Source organism: Papaver somniferum, chromosome 11, assembly GCF_003573695.1.
Source record: "Papaver somniferum cultivar HN1 chromosome 11, ASM357369v1, whole genome shotgun sequence".
Lineage (NCBI taxonomy): Eukaryota > Viridiplantae > Streptophyta > Magnoliopsida > Ranunculales > Papaveraceae > Papaver > Papaver somniferum.
The window spans coordinates 92,561,507-92,580,397 of record NC_039368.1 but is presented as its reverse complement, the minus strand read 5'-3'; the positions used below and the strand labels follow the sequence as shown (position 1 = coordinate 92,580,397).

The window sequence follows — 18,891 nt, the reverse complement described above, 5'->3', positions numbered from 1 at the left end:
GTCCACACATATATACACATATCATAAGGATGTGTAACTTATGGATACACATGTCATATGCATGTGTAATTTCTGTTTACACATCGCACTATACTTTAATAATTTTGGACCTAGATTTAATTTTATTTAATTATGGATTTGACAATATGCATAAGGGTATCAAGACCTTTTAATAATTCGGGACCTAAATTTAAACTTCTTTTAATTAAGGGCCTCATATTATGGATTATCCATGGATTGGGGTTAGCCTAATTTTGCGAACAGAATCAATCTCCACGGATCTTTTCCAAATGTATCGGAACAGAATCAATCTCCACGGATCTTTTCCAAATTACAAAGATTTTAACCCGCTTTTTTCTGGACCTCCCAACTTTGGAGGAAATGGCAAGTTAAATCAATCAATATAGCAAAGTACAGGGTTTAAATATCACCAAAGTTCGATTCCCATGCGATGGACTAGGTAAGAAAAGCTCACTCAGGTGCTCTGTTTCAGTCCCAAACACCAGGACTCACCCTTGATCCTCAAACATATTTTTTTGTAGGAAATAATGTATATTTGCTTGATAATTTTGACTGGGGAAATAAGTTTTGTGCACTCTAATCTAATGGTATTTGATCAAAACTTAGCCATTAGTTTGGCCAAAATGTGCACTTCAAACAAGCATAGATGCCGGTGAGCTTAATTTGTGTATACAGGGGGGACTTGGTCATATGATGGTACAAAGATACCTCAGTACCTTATTGAATAGTCTCGGCTAGTCTTGTAGAAATTCCAGAGGTGCCAATTCAGCTTCGGAGTCTAATGACCTTCGGTCCTTCACCAAAGAAGAATGGGGATCTTCGTCCTTCTCGACGGGTACAACTTCGATTCTCTGAGCAGGTAATTCAGAAAAACTCCTCTGCAACCTTCTTCTAGATGGGGTCACAGCCTTCGGCGTCGAGACTTTCTTCTCAATTTGAAGAACTGGCCTCTCAATAGACTCAAACTCCTCTTTTATTTGATTAATCGCAGCAAACAACTCTTTAACCCTTGGCTCATTTTTCCTGGACCATCACATATTATGATGAACATTTTATAAATGGGTTTGTCTTTGTAAATCTTGAGAGTTGAGAGTAACACATAATTCATTAACAATAGGATGCTAGTTCTTGTTTATATTAAAATCAATAACGATACCATGATAGATTTTCCTGTTGGGCAAAGAACTGCTCTTTAATGTCATCCACAACACTGAAAGTTGTCACCATCTGCGAAGAAGTACAGAAGGTGCATTAAACATATACATTAGAAATCAATTTTACAACGGGGAATATGAGCGTGAACTCTCAGAGGTAGCAAAAGGGGAAGTTCACATATTGAAGACTAGAGAAAAACAATTCGAACTTCCTTCAGAAGTAGGAGAAGATGGCAATGTACCTTCGATTCAAAATCCAGATATTCCTCTTCAAGTCTTTTGCGTGAGCTTGTTACTACAGGATTGTCACTATTTCCCCTAAGAGACTTCTCTTCCCTGCAAAAGAACAGGACATAAAAATTTATGTAAGATGAGGTCGTCTCTTCTGTCTTCTCTATTTCTCTTTTTCCTATTCATTTTTGTCTATTAGCAATATAAAGAGGTTAGCATATCGCCTTAACTTATGAGACCACTTGGGCACGAAAAAGCATTACCCTTGATTCAAAACCTTCAAGTTATTCACGACAATCCTGATATTGTTGATAAGAGGCCCCAACTCTACCTGTTAAGGAAAAAATGTGGCATAATAGTAAGATAAAAGAAAGAGAATAAATTGACGACATAATGACGATAAGCAATTTTATTTTATTTTTTAAAGCAATGATAGGCAATTTGAAAAAGATTACAGATCCAAGAAAATTGATACTTTGATGGTTTAATGGAGTACCTCATATGCAGAAAGATAACGAATGACCAACTTCAGAAACTGATCACCATATTTCGCCAATTCCTCACTTCGCATGTTAAAAAAGTAAAGGATCAGCGTATGTGCAAGGATACATTAAATAGTGAAACATGGTTGAAAATATGTCAACTAGAATTGAATACAAGACTTTCACTACATAGCAGGGCTTAAAAGAACATAACCACCGATAATTGCCAAACAAAAAGTAGACAGACTATCAGGCATACTTTGCCTGCTCATCCTTTTGCTCTGTATGTGATGTCTGCAGAACCCAAGTCTCTTCCAGGAAACTGATCCATGTATTGACAACATCAGCTTCTGCTCTATAAGAAGATATTGATCTCGATAGGTCATCTTCCTAAGATCCAAAGGAATATTTGAAGGGAAAATCATCAGATCTTTAACAATGCAAAGGGACACAAAATATTACTCACTGATATTTGTAACATAGGCACGTATCAGACCTTTGTTTTTAAGTGCGCAACAATTTGATCGCTAGCTTCATCAAACTGCTCTCTCTCTTCCCTGACATTGCGAAGGCGTGCACGAGTAGCAGTTAAGGAACCATTGACCTGTAATCGGTGCCAATTATATATTATGTTTCTACCCCATCATCTATATTGGTGGTACATACTTAAGTTTCTTTATACTAGCCGTTATCAAATCGTAACAGCAAGTATAGAGTATGCATGCTTCATGGTTGCCCTTATGTTAACCCATCTAAACTCACTTGCTAAGAACAATGAACTATACAAAATCGATTGCCACTGGAGTTCGCTCTTTAAAGGACATTTTCAAACATTAACAATAGCTTTAAGCCCGTCGTCATCAAGTGCATCGAAACTTGCACTATATAAGATGACTTGAAAGAGGAGATATACCTTTTGCAATTCAGCTTCAAGTTCTTCCTTTTGCTTCTCAAGAGCTGAAATCTCAGTAGCCAGTTCCTGCAAAAGAGGCATGAAATGTAGCTCTGAGTATATTTCCTATGGACCAAAAGACCACCAAAGCCCAGAAAAGGGACGCAATATAAGTGGCGCCAGGTTTATATCCTTGGTAACAGAGCCCCCAGTAAAACAACATTTAACTAGCCAACCATAGAGACTTTCTTATTTACCATGTAATCTTTTTGTGAATATAAAGTAAAAAAATTAAGAAAAGAAGTGGTTGATCCTGAATTCCTGATGAATAAACTCACAACAGATGCATAGACAATCAGTTCCTACATCTAAAAAGTGTGATCGTACACTCAGGAATGGTCTAATGCAATAATCAAAAAGCAAAACCAAAAAATAACTCATGGCAGTCAAAACTAAGACGGAAAAACTACTCTACAAGAACGTGTACCTTCTCAGCTTCACTAACTTCACTAACTTTAGCCACACGAAAGCTAAGGGCCTCTTCTTTGTGAATCCTGCTTAAAACAAGGCAAAGAAAGGGTCACAAACTTCTAGATTGTCAAACTTGAGAAGGAAAATATTATCATCTTTAAACAGCAACAACTTATGAAACTACTACAAATTAACTTCGACTACGTTTCACATATTTATAGAGTTTGACTACACAGCCTAGCACATAAAGACAGAGTAACAATACCATTATGCATGTTTATTAGAGGTAGAAAGTTCAAAATGTAAATTCATGATAAGGTAAGTCATAATGTAAATAAAATTTTAGGATTATTCATGCTATCAGATCATACTTCTACTTTCTTTCTTTTTCTTTACTTTTATCATTATTCTAAACTATAAGTATTGCCTGCTCACAGTATATATTTGTTAGAGGCAGAAAGTTCAAAAAGTAAAGTTATGATAAGGTAGGTCAGAATGTCATTAAGATCATTCGCGCTCTGAGATCATATTTCTAATTTTGTTTACCTTTTTTAATCATCAGATTTTTTTTATTTCAAATTATAGCACCCTTGCACATTCAGATTGTTTTAAAGATTTTAGAATTTTTCAATCTTTAAATCATACTTCAACATTCTTATCGTTTTTCCTTCTTTCAATCATATTTCTAATTCTCAAGTATTTCCACCCAGTTAATCTATATCTGAGAAGAAACAATTTGCATCACGCAAAAAGAATAAAAAAAATTGAAGGTTACACGATTTACCAACTTCAGACCTGTGATCAGATATACGTTTTTCAGCTTTCATGGTTGAGTTAGCAAGAGATTCTGATATGACCTTCAACTTATCAATCTGTACAGCAATCAGCAAATAAAATTTACCAAACATAACCAAAACAATGAAATTCTCATTAACAGGATTAGTTAGGATTAATACTTTTGCCATTCAGAACTTGTTGTTTGTAATTCACAGTGGGCTTTACTTAAGATGTAACAATACCCCTGGTAAGATATCTTTTGTTACAATAGAAGCAGAAGTATTCAAGTATTGAAGTATTTCTTTCTTGTACCAGAGTCGTTATTAATCTTTCCGTCAGTGATAAGAATAGAAAACTATACTGAGAACAGTCGCATGTCCAGTGAAGATGAGAAGCAGTCGTCAAGAAAAATAAATGTAACCTTATTTGAAAGACTGACTACAGGAACTACTGGGAAGTACAGTTCACTCTACATCTTAGTTGAAATAATAACTACAGGTGAGAGCAGGTGATACCTAACCAGCAAACAACTAGCAGGGTTATTCTTAATTCAAACTCAAAATTTCTACACTTGGCCGTGAAAATACATACTAACAGCCTAATTGGTGTTACAGCAGGAATCTTTGTGATTGCTAGATCCACCTGAGTATTTTTTTTACATTATCTTCGCAATCAATAAAAATAGAGCCCTGGACTCTTATAAAGGAGAAAAACTTCCCTACTGCGATGAGATGGTTGGAAGGATGCAAGGACCACTCTCTTACAACACAAAAAGATAGGAGAACAGAAATGTACAAGGTCATGAATACATGACTTAAGAAATTAAATTACAAGATTAATGTGAAAAGGAATGAAAAAAGGAAAAAGAGAGCATGCCTTTTGAGAATGAGTCACAGGTGAGTCCCCATTGTTTAGGGATTTCTTCTTTAGTAGAAGAGTTTCCATTCTGGAACAAAGTCGGATATCTGCCAGTGCTTCTTTTAGCGCCTGCAGAGGGAAGCATGTGGATATAACCATTATCAAGCACAGCTTTAAATCAAATAAGTTGGACCAGCTATAAGGTCTTCCATGATGGAATAGTGTGAAGCTGAACTTCCGGAAAAGTATACCTATAATGGTGTTATCTTCCAGAGCTTCTTACCAAATTGTATGTCTCAAGAATAGAATATCTATACGAACACCATTTTCTTTCATACATGAAACATAATATTCAGTTATTCACTAAATGTTAGAGCTGTAATCGTGTTTTCTATTTTTATTTTCGAAAAACAATGTTGTATATCAGTCAATAAACTGCAGAGAAGACAACCATAACAAGCAGATGCGAAAATTGGATGTAAAATCATACTTGTTATAGCAAAACCCTCTATTTATTATGATGAGCATTTAACAAAAAACACTAAAGCATGCTAAAAAAAATCTAGGCATCGGAGAGTTGGATTGTAATTTCCACAGAAGATTATATTCCTATATAATCTAACATGATAAGAAACTACAAGAAACCTCAAAGCATGTGCAACAACATGTCACAAGAGAACCTGGTCCATCAAAACAGTCGCATTATGCTGTGGGTGACTAAATCCAGCTTACCTCAACTGACGCAATAGCTGTTTTGTCAGATGATTCATCATCTTCATTAGGAAGCAAGGCGGAAACTTTCATTGACTCGAGCTTTTTTTCTAGATTTGAGGCTTCAGCATCTATTCTGAGATCAAGAAGTAAACTTAAAAGAAAAGTAGAAGAGGAACTCAACATTAACAACCTAACCACGAACACATCCGCAAGGCACTTTATTTAGATTTAACTCGGCCATGTATGTGCAAAGCATAAACAAACTTAACCAGCCAAAGAACGGACACCTGAACCTTGATACAATTCTTGATACGTACAAATCAGCCTCACTCATCAGTGTTCAAGGAAGATTGAGTTAATAAGACCGTTTAATCAAATTATCAAGTAAGTATCGCCTACGCGTTCTTGCACAGCCATTTGCTATAATCTGGTCCAGGGCCACCTTAATCATCTACATTTTTGATATAACTTTTTACTACATGGTACTTGTTACAACTAAAACATTGTGATTTAGTGTTAAAGGGTTAGAGGACTTCACACCTCATTCCCTTGAGAAATATCAAAATAGAGAAGTGACCTAAACTTCATATTTCTACTTATTATGCGGATATTTCAGAAAGCTTACTGAATATATAACTTTCGCAAAAATCCGTTTGTATTTTGAAAGATATAAAGATGTAAAGTTTTTTTAATTTATTTTCAAAATAATGAAATTTTTAGACTTAATAGTTAATACACTTTTCACCTCAAAAGCATATGCAGTGTTAGTTGTTATCAGTTGATGATGTTGTAAGTATTTTGTGGGGGACCAAAAATCCCCCTTGACTTTAAAGTAGTTCAACTTCTGAAAAGAGAGAATTTTTAAGCACCTCGCAATATCAGCATTTAACTTCAACCCCGATATTGCACTCTGTGCAAATTGAAGCAATTCTTCCCGCTTAACCTAAATAAAAAATATTGACAAACCCATAAGACTTCACGTACCACGAAATTGTTCGCAACATTTTTGAGTAATAACTTACATGTTATATATATATATATATTGCACTCTATCTATTTAAAGGGAGAGATAGAGTGCTATATATATATATATATATATCACATCCCTGAATAATTCTCCACGGGAAAAACAGATACTTTTATAAAATGCTTGAACTGGAATACCATCAATATAAAACTCTCACAAAAAATTGCATAAACCATATGTACGTGCATCAAGAAAATTAATCGGCTTATGAAATGAATTTTTGCGCTATATTTGCAACTTATCACAGTATTAAAAAAATTGATCAGTCAAGTTGGTGTTGTTAGACCTATTTCATAAAATATAGGGACGCTGACTTGTGGTTATGGAACTATCATAGAGGATCTAATACTACATAATCAGCAAAAAAATCAGTGACATCCTATAAATGGTTCAAGTAATATTTACCAACACTTCATCTTGGTAGCAAACAAATGCTCTTGCCAGTTCTTGTATGTTGTGCATGATTGCATTGTGAACCTCCTTCCCTCCTGTAAGGCAAAGACTAAAGCCAACCCAAGGTTACACTTTATAAACTATTTTTCTGGCTCAGAATCACTAAAGCCATACGCACTCCAATTCCGAGTGAGATGAATTACTGAGGAAGTAAATACTAATACCAAATTACATGTAACTATTTTTCCCAGCAATTCATTGCATAGGCTGTTTAGTGTTGGATAGGGGATGTTCAGAGTAAGGCAGTGTAGGACTATAACAGAGATATATTGTGGGGAATGATTTTGTTCTTTTACCAAATCCTTTTCTCTTTTCACTAAAACTATTGCTCTGTTCCAAAAGAAAATTGAATGAGAATTGATAAGGATGATTGATGAGACCTACCATGGGATTAGAGTACACTCACAAAAGAAAGCAATGTGTATTTGTGTAAAAACAACAAGAATTGAACTCTACCAGAACTCCGATTCTAGGTGAGATTACTGAGGAAGTATAGACGAGTTTCAACCACAGGTTGTGACTTTACCAAGGTACTAGAATGGCACCTACTAAACTAGTACCACCGTTATTGGCATAGAAATCCTTTAACTGCACAATTGAATTGGGAAACCGTGAAGACAAGGGTCCAAGAACATTAACTCTTTTTTTTTGATAAATCAGGATTTATTGTACTATAAGACCTAAAGCTATGGTGTATGCTATGGCCTTCCTGACCTTCAAATGAACAAGTACATAGTCCAATAGATGTTAAATGTAGAAGTGTTAATGACATCTAGCAAAGATTTGTTTCCTTCCCTTAACATATCTGTATATATAATCCAGTTTGCATGGTGTGGACATTCATCTAGCATTAAACACACGAACAAAATTTACAACAGATCCTAATTCTCTAGCCAGGAAGTTTTAGGGCCGGCGAAGTGCAAATATAAAACAGAAAAACGAAATTGAGGAAACTCACCCAAAAATCTCCAAAAGTAAAGTAACTTCTTCCTCATCTGGTTTTTCAAGTATCTGAATAATAGAAAAGATTTAACCTGCGGTTAACCTCCGTCATTAGCAAGTACAAACTCAAATGGTTGTCCAAAGAAACAATTTCAGTCCCCGTTCTTCAAAATGTTTTCTAATAATAATATAGTGCCTTCATTACCAAAAGAATGCAAATGGTTAAGATGTAGTGCATGTCGCCGTTCCCTACCAAGGCAAGTTTTCAAACTATAATGCTTTGCAAACAAGTGTGCATGGGTAAAAAATACATAAAAATGGTACAACTCTACAGCATCTGCAAAAAAATACAGCATAACCTTTTCTGAAGGCTGGGCCGATCTGAAAACGAAATCCTGAAATCGTCAATATATATACAAGGACTAACCTTGGCTTTTCAAGCTCGTATGAAAACAACCAGCCAAAAAATGCCATAAAAGGGACAACATCTCTGTGTTGGGTCATGTAGCAATTGCACTCTAAGGGTACCCTAAGATATCATAGAGACATTACACAATGCTACTACCAACACAATTCCATCTGTTTTATATCATACTGAAGACCAACCACATGTACACAACTCACCATAGACAATATCATACCCTCAAGAGCTTGACTATGCAGAAACACATCTTGGAAATTCACAGGTTCTACCATATCAGAATCATAATAAAGAACCTATCCAAAACAAACAAATGCAGCGGATATTAGCTACACTGGACTTTTCAACCAAAATGGAAACAACCAGAGTAAAAAAAACAAGGCAAAGAAACTTTACCCACCAGAGTAGGTCTTTTAGGAGAACCCCTGGATTCATTATAATCTTGAGGTTCACTACTTGTTGGCTTTTCATCAAGAGAATCTCCAGATATTCTTTCAATTTCTTTTAACGCAACCAACCATCGTCTCAATAGTTGTACTCTCTCAATCCCTCTGCACGAAACGGATATCTCTTCTAATCCCTTTATAGTTTGCTTATAACTTTTCAAATTTCGAGTTCCCTGCAACATTTTAACATTATAAGCCTGATATAATGGTATTTTCCCGACTAATTACGAGAATTAATTAATTTTGACAAGAATCAATGCTTTTGAGGATGATAATGCAAGAAAAATCATTACAATGCAATCTTGGACAGATTAAGAAATCCGAAAGAGTAATAGAGTTTTAGAAGGATTATTACAATGCGATCCTGAAAAATTCTCGCTCCACCAGCAACAGCTTGACCAGCATGTTGAACAACAGTATCGGCGTAATCACGAACATGTCGAGTTAGATTGTTTTTGCCACTAACCTCAACAGCTTTATTAACAGCAGTCCTAAGCCAAGACATTACCACCACCACCGCTTACCACAATCTGTATCGATTTCTAGGCAAAACTTTGATTACGAGACGGTAATGGAGGAGACAAATAATTTTGATTCTTCACAAAAAAGAATATGAGAGAGAAAAGAAATGTTGAATGAAAAATGAATGGTTAATTCAAAGAAGAGAAAATGGGAATTCTTCTCCATCTAATCTAAATCTTCTAATAAATTAAAAATGGGAAGTAGATGAAGAAGGAGTCAGCGATCTCTCCCGCGTTATCGATGTCCTTCCTTCTTTGGATGGAATAAAAAAACTAAACTCAGATGCTCTTGAGTTATTTGCGTCTTCTATTTCGGAAGCGGGTGCTTTGTAGTCCGACACCAAAAGTTTAGAATTTTAACCATGGTTCGCACCGTACTAGCTGTCACGCCTGCGATGCACATGGCAGATTTCTGGCACGAGCGTAACGTGGCAACTACGTGGTTTAGTGAATTAAGCTTCGTCCACAATTGTTCCAGTCTTATAAGTTTGTATCGGTGCAAACAACACTCACACAGTTCTGCAATGGAAGTTTTTCGGCCTTTTTTCCTTCTCTTATCTTCTCAAATGCTTACCATACAACACTCAAACATTGTCATACATTCAATAACACAATCAGCCAACCAAAAATACTTAGAAAATGAAACAGTTAACCCATTTTATTGCATCAAAGGAAAGATATATGAAATTTGCCCACTTAGGGAGTTACAGAGACTTGTTCCTCTTGAACCAAGCCTTTACCTTACCAAAACTCTCTCAATTTGAGTCTCACAATCAACTCCGTAAGCCTACTGAAATTCTAATGCCTTTACACTATTTACACAATGGTTACAATGGACAAAAATTATGCACAACACCTACACACGCATGGGACAACCATTTGTCTCATAAGGCAGTTCCATAACTGTCAATAATTGTAGCTACTGGCCAGTTTCTTCTCTAACTCGAGCCAGCCTTCTATACCTATTCCAAAGCAGTTATGGATACACATTTTAGGTTAAAAACTCTTTCTATAACCGTTCTCCCTTGTCTCACACCATTAGCATGCTTATAAAGCTAATAACCAACTCATAACCGTCACTTGGGCCATAATGTGCAATCCTTGCCATACTGAACCTGGTCTTGAGTCAATACTCAGACAACATGGAACTGTAGTCGTATTTGTTAGATCATAGCTCGGTTGAACCCACCAAGCATTGGTATGTGAAGTTTGGTTGTCATATTTTAGTGAAGAGATATTTTGTAAAAGGGTCGCATCTTTATAGTTTAATTAGGGTCTGGGTCGTAGAACACGCATCTAATATGTTAGGGTCGAAGACTTATTTTGACCGTTTAAATTTTTTACTATATTGCCCTTGAGAAATTGCTAAAGGACATAGTGGCCTAATACCAATTAAAAACTTAACTGGGTCTAACAGAACCGCCCCATTTATGAAATGACCAATATTTTTTAGTTTATAATCGTGTGATTATGGTACCGTAGAAACCATTATCACGAAATTATTCTTAGTTAGGTCATGGAATGTTTAAGACGAAGTAGGTAATGGAATACATCTAGAGTTAGATTGGAACAGATTCCATACCAATAAACTTGGAGAATTGAACTATCAAGATTAACTACCAAAAATAAATAGGCTACAGGATGAAGAAGATGATGAAATCCATAAATACAAAGGAAAAGATATGCTTCAAAAAAAATTTAATATACATCCATATGAAGCTAGCATACTGGTCAAATTAATCCATCTCAGTTAAGATTCAATTCCGAATGATGCAGATAAGGAAGATGATATACCTAAAAATTTGTCGGAAGAAGAATAACGGTGAGAAGGTTAATTAATAAGTTTATATATTTAATTAGTGATGTATATGGGATACGAGATTGCTGAAGATGGAAATCCAAGGAGAGCAGCTGATGTTGCTGAGATTGTATTAGGGATGGAATGGGATATTTTCATAGACTTTAAAGAGTATCCCAATAACTTTTCCAAATTAACGAAATCAGGGATGAACAACAAAGGACGCAAGAGCATGTCTGAAAAAGCGGGGGTCTAACAACACTATCCAATATTTTGCTTAGCGTTTGTATGAACTAACTCCAATATACTTTGCTAGAGAATCAACTAGACATTCAGACTCAATATAGACTAAAGTATATCGAAATATCTCTCTCTTGTTTTGATTTACTCGATCTAATAGAAATCAGCGAATCTTTAATCAAACAGAAGGTATAACTTGGATGGTACCAAAGACTAATATCCAAGGATCAATCAATGACAATCAACAACCAATGGTTGGATTACTCTAATTGATGTCTAACGCACAACCTGTATTATTTCAATTATAAAGATAAAACAATATAATGCGGAAATTGAAATAACACAGATACCAGAAATTTTGTTAACGAGGAAACCGCAAATGCAGAAAAACCCCGGGACCTAGTCCATATTGAACACACACTGTATTAAGCCGCTACAGACACTAGCCTACTCCAAGCTAACTTTGGAATGGACTGTAGTTTAACCCCAATAAATCTCCCACTGATCCAAGGTACAGTTATGCTCCTACGCCTCTGATCCCAGCAGGATACTGCACACTTGATTCCCTTAGCTGATCTCACCCACAACTAAGAGTTACTACGATCCAAAATCGCAGGCTTTGACAATAAACAAATCGGTCTCACACACACAAGTCTATCAAAGAATAAATTTGTCTCCCACAGATAAACCCTAAAGGTTTTGTTCCATCTTTTGATGATAATCAAGGTGAACATGAACCAATTGATAATCTGGTCTTATATTCCCGAAGAACAGCCTAGATTAATCAATCACCTCATAACAATCTTAATCGTATGGTAGCGAAACAAGATGTTGCGGAATCACAAACGATGAGATGAAGACGTTTGTGATTACTTTTTATATCTTGCCTATCGCAGATATCAATCTCAAGTCAATCAATTTGATTTTATTCGTATGATAGAAGATACAAGATCACATCACAAAACTACAATAAAAGTAGTATCAGTCTGGCTTCACAAACCCAATGAAGTCTTTAAGTTGTTAACCCGGTTTAAGAAAAGAAAACCAGAGGTTAAAGGTGAATCGACTCTAGTATGCAAACTAGTATCACACGTAAGGTGTGGGGATTAGTTTTGCACAATACTAGATGTCTCCTTTATATAGTCTTTCAAATCAGGGTTTTGCCTTGGTCACAAAGCAAACAATATCCACCGTTAGATGAAAACCTGATTTAGATTCAAGCTAATATTTCTCAACCGTTAGATCGAAAACTTAGTTTGTTACACACACTTTACAACACACACTTCTAGGTTTGTTAACCGTACCCTGCACTTATTGGTTCAATAATAGTTAACCAAAAGGTTAGCCATATGAGCATTTCATATCAACCATGTTCTTCTTCACCATAACTAGTTCAAATGACTTCAAATGAACTAGTTAGAGAGTTGTTCAATTGCAAGAAAATCTCATGTACTACACAAGACACAATTGAAGCAAAGATGATTTGATTCACTTGAATCGGTTCATGAACTTTTATAGCCACGGTTTGCATACTACATTCCTTAGTCTTTTTAAGTTTAAGTTCAGAAATCATCTTCAGATACATAACCTTTCTCAATTTCGCATACTAGGTTCGCGGACTTAGGCAACTGGTAGAGTTTACAAACTCCAGCAGAAAATCTCGGCAAAGACCTTCCGCCGGTTCGTGGACTGGGTTTGCGGACGCACCTAGTTCGTCAACTCCAGCAGAATTTCTCTGGATGAGAAGTTCGGCAGTCCGCGGACTTGGTAACAAGCCATTCTTCCGGTTTCTCTTGATCAACAAAGTTCGCAAACTTTGGTTCAAGGAATAGGACTTATACATAAATGTGTTTCCACAACAATGTTTATGTTCACCATTGGTAATGTAATCTAAACTCTCATTTCAATCATTGAAACATTCTTAGAGGACGTTATATAGTTGTTATTCACAAACCATTTCTCGTCAAAGTAATTTTCAAAGTGATTGAAACATATCATGACTTTCGTCACTAGGTAAAGATAAACTTGATCGAAGCGAAAATCTTACCAACACATATTTCGAGATATAGATAGGAGAGGTATACTCGGCTCGAAATGCCAAATGTGTATAATCCAAGTCTATATATATAACATACGACTTCTTATCTCAAAGAGTAGGAGATAGGGTAGATAGACTTTTGAGTGATAAATAAGTTCAAGTCTTCACATGCCTTTTTGTCGAGAAGTTCCACTGGGTCCTTGAGTAGTTCTTCTGCTTGTATGATGAATCGCCATGAAGTCCTTGAACTCAACTACACTTTCTATCCTAGTCCGAAACTTAGCTATAATAGACTAGAAATCAAGACTTATAGTTTTGATCACTAACATTGACAAACATGCTTGAGATAGCAACGCATGCGATTTCGACCGAGCAATGCTCTAACAATCTCCCCCTTTGTCAATTTTAGTGACAAAACTATCAATACATATGGAATACAAAAAAGATAAAGAAACTTTAGTATCTCCTATTCCACATGTCTAATCTTCAACATTCCTCGAAATCTTCGTCATTTCCAAGTACTCCAATGATCCCAAAGGTTGTAAGTTTAGTATCACCGTTGTTGAAGATCTGTAGCTATAACAATGAGAAAACATCGGTCTCGATCATTGTTATACAGTGTCATAGTATTATTACACAGTGTCAAAGTTCAATTGTATCATAACTTCAACATTAATACTATGGTGATATGTATCACTCCCCCTTAGTCAATACTCCATCTCACATGGAAACCACTCCCCCTTACACAATGATCCGAAAACCATATGTATTTGTAGTGTGAACTACATATTAATTATCCCCCTTTTTGTCAATAAAATTGGTAAAGGTACAAGAACAGGATCATAATGAAATTTCCGTAAGAGACATTTCATGACTAAAAGAAAATACATATCATCTAATTTAGATGCAATCATATAGCCGAAGCTAATAGCATTCATCATAGAGTTTAAAGATACAAGATATCCCCTCTAATATTCCACAGCCGCACTCCCCTCAAGATATTACCATTAAGCACAAGCTCAAAATAACTCTCCCCCATTTGATGTCATTCCCGAAAGAACAACAAGAGCGACCTTAATTTCAAAAGAAAAGAAGGATTTTATTGGACACCAAAAACCATGAGAATGATTTTCTATATCCAAAAATTCAATCAAATTAATCACAAGTAAACCCATGATTAATTTAATTGGAATACTCAATCAAATTAAACACAAAAAGTGATCAACTTAATTGATTATGCTCGACATAAGAGAACTTACGGAGCATACGACTAACATAACCATTAGAAAATGAATATGATAGTCGTTCATATACTCAACATAAGAGGAATCTTACGGAGTATGAAGATACTCAACTAGAATAATTACAAGTGAAATTAATCACAAGTAAACCCATGATTAATTTAATTGGAATACTCAATCAAATTAAACACAAAAAGTGATCAACTTAATTGATTATGCTCGACATTTGAGAACTTACGGAGCATACGACTAACATAACCATTAGAAAATGAATATGATAGTCGTTCATATACTCAACATAAGAGGAATCTTACGGAGTATGAAGATACTCAACTAGAATAATTACAAGTGAACCCATAATTAATATAATTGGAATACACAACCAAACTAATTACAAAAGTAATCAATTTAATTGCCATTTGTTATGCTCAACATAAAAAGACTTATGAAGCAATAACTAAATAACCAAACAAGATGATTAATTTAGTTCAAAAATGCTCAACATAAAGTACCTTACGGAACAACCAACAAAGTTAATCAAAAATTAATCAACTTGGTTGTATCTTGCTCAACATAAGACACATTAAGGAGCCTCACAGTAATACATAAAATATGGATCAGGGATGATCAATATTGCGGAATACACAAGGATTCATTTTATCTTCATTCACTATTTGCATAACGATATTAATAGACATAATCCTTAAAAACAAAATATTTTAACCTATCTTCCATCAAAGAATTGACAATATAGGATTAACTTTTGTATTTGTCAAAAGTTTATTCATTCTTTTACCAGTACGTGAATACCGATCACAAACGACTTTACTTTTGACAATATATGGGACCTTCAAGTTCATGGAAGTAAACATACATATCCCATCACAAATTGCAATATAACAAATCATAAAGATTAATACTGCAAAAACATCATCCTCCAAATATTTTTACAATTTAATACCAATAAACCTAAAAAAAGAAGATGAAACATAATAGCTATGTGTAGTCACAATCATTGCTATTCAATGCACTAGTTATTCTTCCAACTAAATCAAAAATAAGACATACTAGGCAACAAAAAATCAACAAGCTAAAGAAAAACAGACTCCATCGCTATGCCCGAACACGAACTAAGATCATATGGACGGTTCAGGATCCTCACGAGTCATAGGGTCTTTGAGCTTGTGATTAACAACTACCATTGTATCATCAGAGAGATGATTCTCTTTGCGAAGATCATTGATTTGATGTTTTATGAGAACAAGGTCAGAGACAACCTTTTCCAACTCAGTTTTCAACTTATCAAGACCTTTTAGAGTATCAACGAGCTGTTGTTTTGTTTCCCCGAAGTACTTAAGAAAGTTATGAACAACTTCAGCAGAAATCATATCATCCTTCTCAGCATCTTCATGATCATAGGCAAAGAAACATGAAGCATTAGGATGACCTTCATCTACAATTGTTCTCTTCCTCTTAGATTCAACAACAATCTCTTTGTCAAGGAATCCTTTTGAAAAACCACCGTAGCAAGATGAGGAGGAAGACATTCTTGAAAACTCAAAATACAACCTGGAGTACACGTACGTGACTTGTAACCAAGAGGACGGATATTTATTTTTGGGAAAGATATTCTAGGGTTTCTTAGAATCGTTGACTCGGGCCAGAACAGGTATCCGTTCGAGTACAACATTACCCAAAAGAATAAAACAAACAAAGCACAAAAAAATACTTATGCAAAAGTGTTCGTGATTGATACTCCAGCTAAAGACGATAAGAAAATAGTTTAGAGAATCAGAAAACACTTTGCCATCAAGTACACCTGAAAATATCTCACTCAGCCAGGATTTTTGTGAATAAGATTCCTCCTTGTGATTAATTAGCACAAGTATGAGCAACCCGCTCATCAAGAGATTTGTGTTTATGATCAAGTCTCTTTTTCCTCCTAAAAGTAGGGCTAGATCCCTTTTGATGTGAGAAATTATCATAAAACTTACTGTCATCAAAATATGAGACATAGTTGGAGTTCTTAGCAGAAGGATTTTGACATGGGGCGGAAGACATCCTGATGACAAATTCTTTATGTCCTTCAATTAACTCTTTTAGATTATCTCTCAACTCATCAATTTTCCTTCTTTCTCCTGGGATTTCGTTCACGTTAGGGGTACTATTGCTTCTAGAGAACATGACACGATCTTCCTTTAGATGATGTTTATTAAGATATTTGTTCTGCTCTTGAGAATTCGAGGAACTCATTGAACTGACTTTCCTGGTAACATACACAGGGTAGGTACGAAAACCAATTGGTTTAAACATACGAATGTCAGTTACACCTTTGAGAATTAAATCCAGGGTGTGTTGAAGTTGAACCAAGGAGTTTTTCTTCAACCTAGAGTTTCCCTTTCGTTTAACAGAACTCATTGTCTCACATACAAGACATACTTTCTGATAATCAAAATGATTTGAAAGTATGGTCTTAATATCATCGTTAGAAGATTTCTTCTCTTCATTTGATGTGCAACATCCTTGATTGATGGAGACTTTAGGCACATCTGTTTTTACTTCTGAGTATACAGCACCAGCAGTGTCAGAAGTACTTGGCATGTCAGATTGCTTTGAACTTCCTTGAATCAAGAGCTTGCTCAAGCGATGTTCAATTTCCAAGGCATCTCTTCTGAAGCTAGCCTTAAGAGTCGTGCACGAATACTGATCTTCAGCATTACTTTTGAGTTTGCAATCTCTTATAATGCCAAGTAGAACATTGACATGGTGTTTAATCGATTAAATCTATCAGCTTGGATTCTAGCAAGATTTAGAATCAATTTACTCTCTTCAGCTGGATCTCATTCATTAATAGAGAAAGCCTCTTTAGAAGGGTAATCGGAATCACACATGTCAGTGTTTGTCTGTCTTGTCAGAACACAAGGTTCATCTATATTCGAGATTGAAGTATATTTCTCTTTATTAGAATTAGAAGAGACAGAACTTTTATTTCTGGCGACGCGTTTATCAGAGATACTACTCTTGTTCATAGAGTCAGATCGCTACAAACACAGACTTTTGAGGTCTTAAACGTGTTTGTCTGCTCTGATACCAATTGAAAAAGCGGGGGTCTAACAACACCACCCAATATTTCTCTTAGCAATCTGTATGGACTAAATTCAATATACTTTTCTAGAGAATCAACTAGACAGTCAGACTCAATCTAAACTAAAGTATATCGAGGAGTTAATATCTCTCTCTTGTTTTGATTTACTCGAGCTAATAGAAATCAGCGAGTCTTTAATTAAACACAAGGAATAACTTGGATGGTACCAAAGAACAATATCCAAGGATCAATCAATGACAATCAACAACCAAAGGTTGGATTAATCTAACTGATGATCTAACGCACAACCTGTATTGTTTCAATTATAAAGATAAAATAATATAATGCGGAAATTGAAATAACACAGACACCAGAAATTTTGTTAACGAGGAAACCGCAAATGCAGTAAAAAACCCGGGACCTAGTCCAAATTGAACACACACTGTATTAAGCCGCTACAGACACTAGCATACTCCAAGCTAACTTCGGACTGGACTGTATTTGAACCCCAATCAATCTCCCACTGATCCAAGGTACAGTTATGCTCATACGCCTCTGATACCAGCAGGATACTGCACACTTGATTCCCTTATCTGATCTCACCCACAACTAAGAGTTGCTACGATCCAAAATCGTAGGCTTTGATAATAAACAAATCTGTCTCACACAGACAAGTCTATCAAAGGATCAATCTGTCTCCCACAGATAAACCCTAAAGGTTTTGTTCCGTCTTTTGATGATAATCAAGGTGAACAGGAACCAATTGATAATCCGGTCTTATACTCCCGAAGAACAGCCTAAATTAATCAATCACCTCACAACAATCTTAATCGTATGGTAGCTGTTGATGGTGGTTTTTAGCTTAAGGTTAAAATCGTAAAACCGCACATCTGACATGACGTCACTATGACCATTAGCACATTTATTGAATCGATCAGCATGCCTACGTAAGAACTACCAGGGTACCTTTTTTCATGTGTCATGTTCCACGGCAGAACCCTTAAAATTGACCGACATCATCTCAAACCCTAATTCTCATACTACCGCGCCAAGGCATGCCAACCATGCCAGCCGCACCA

At 35.6% G+C, this 18,891-nt stretch overlaps 1 protein-coding gene across 3 annotated transcripts; it reads right to left on the bottom strand.

Moving 5' to 3' along the window:
* Nucleotides 1–487: 487 nt before the first annotated feature.
* LOC113323001 (EH domain-containing and endocytosis protein 1-like) lies at nt 488–9,687 on the bottom strand. 3 transcript variants are annotated; one of them, XM_026571224.1, is made up of 18 exons: nt 9,245–9,687; nt 8,844–9,062; nt 8,647–8,739; nt 8,039–8,091; nt 7,033–7,129; nt 6,470–6,543; nt 5,619–5,733; nt 4,905–5,015; nt 4,047–4,123; nt 3,268–3,334; nt 2,802–2,867; nt 2,385–2,492; nt 2,148–2,278; nt 1,903–1,969; nt 1,670–1,737; nt 1,418–1,511; nt 1,178–1,248; nt 488–1,044 (listed from the first exon to the last, which is right to left on the bottom strand). In XM_026571224.1, exons 1-18 carry the CDS (start codon nt 9,392–9,394, stop codon nt 756–758), a joined length of 1,950 nt encoding a protein of 649 aa, XP_026427009.1. In that variant the 5' UTR covers nt 9,395–9,687; the 3' UTR covers nt 488–755. The 3 variants fall into 3 exon arrangements, with proteins under 3 accessions (XP_026427009.1, XP_026427011.1, XP_026427010.1); XM_026571226.1 differs by lacking the exon at nt 9,245–9,687 and having other exon boundaries at nt 8,664–8,739; nt 8,844–8,986; XM_026571225.1 differs by lacking the exons at nt 6,470–6,543; nt 7,033–7,129 and having other exon boundaries at nt 9,245–9,685.
* Nucleotides 9,688–18,891: the final 9,204 nt, after the last annotated feature.

What these genes read in the sequence shown, in the direction of transcription:
- LOC113323001 (XM_026571224.1), bottom strand. Translation starts at nt 9,394, where the DNA reads ATGTCTTGGCTTAGGACTGCTGTTAATAAAGCTGTTGAGGTTAGTGGC. An exon ending in TTGAAGCTGAATTGCAAAAG is followed by an intron (nt 2,493 to 2,801) that starts GTATATCTCCTC and finishes CACCGATTACAG; the next exon opens with GTCAATGGTTCCTTAACTGC. An exon ending in CAAAAGGATGAGCAGGCAAA is followed by an intron (nt 1,970 to 2,147) that starts GTATGCCTGATA and finishes TAACATGCGAAG; the next exon opens with TGAGGAATTGGCGAAATATG.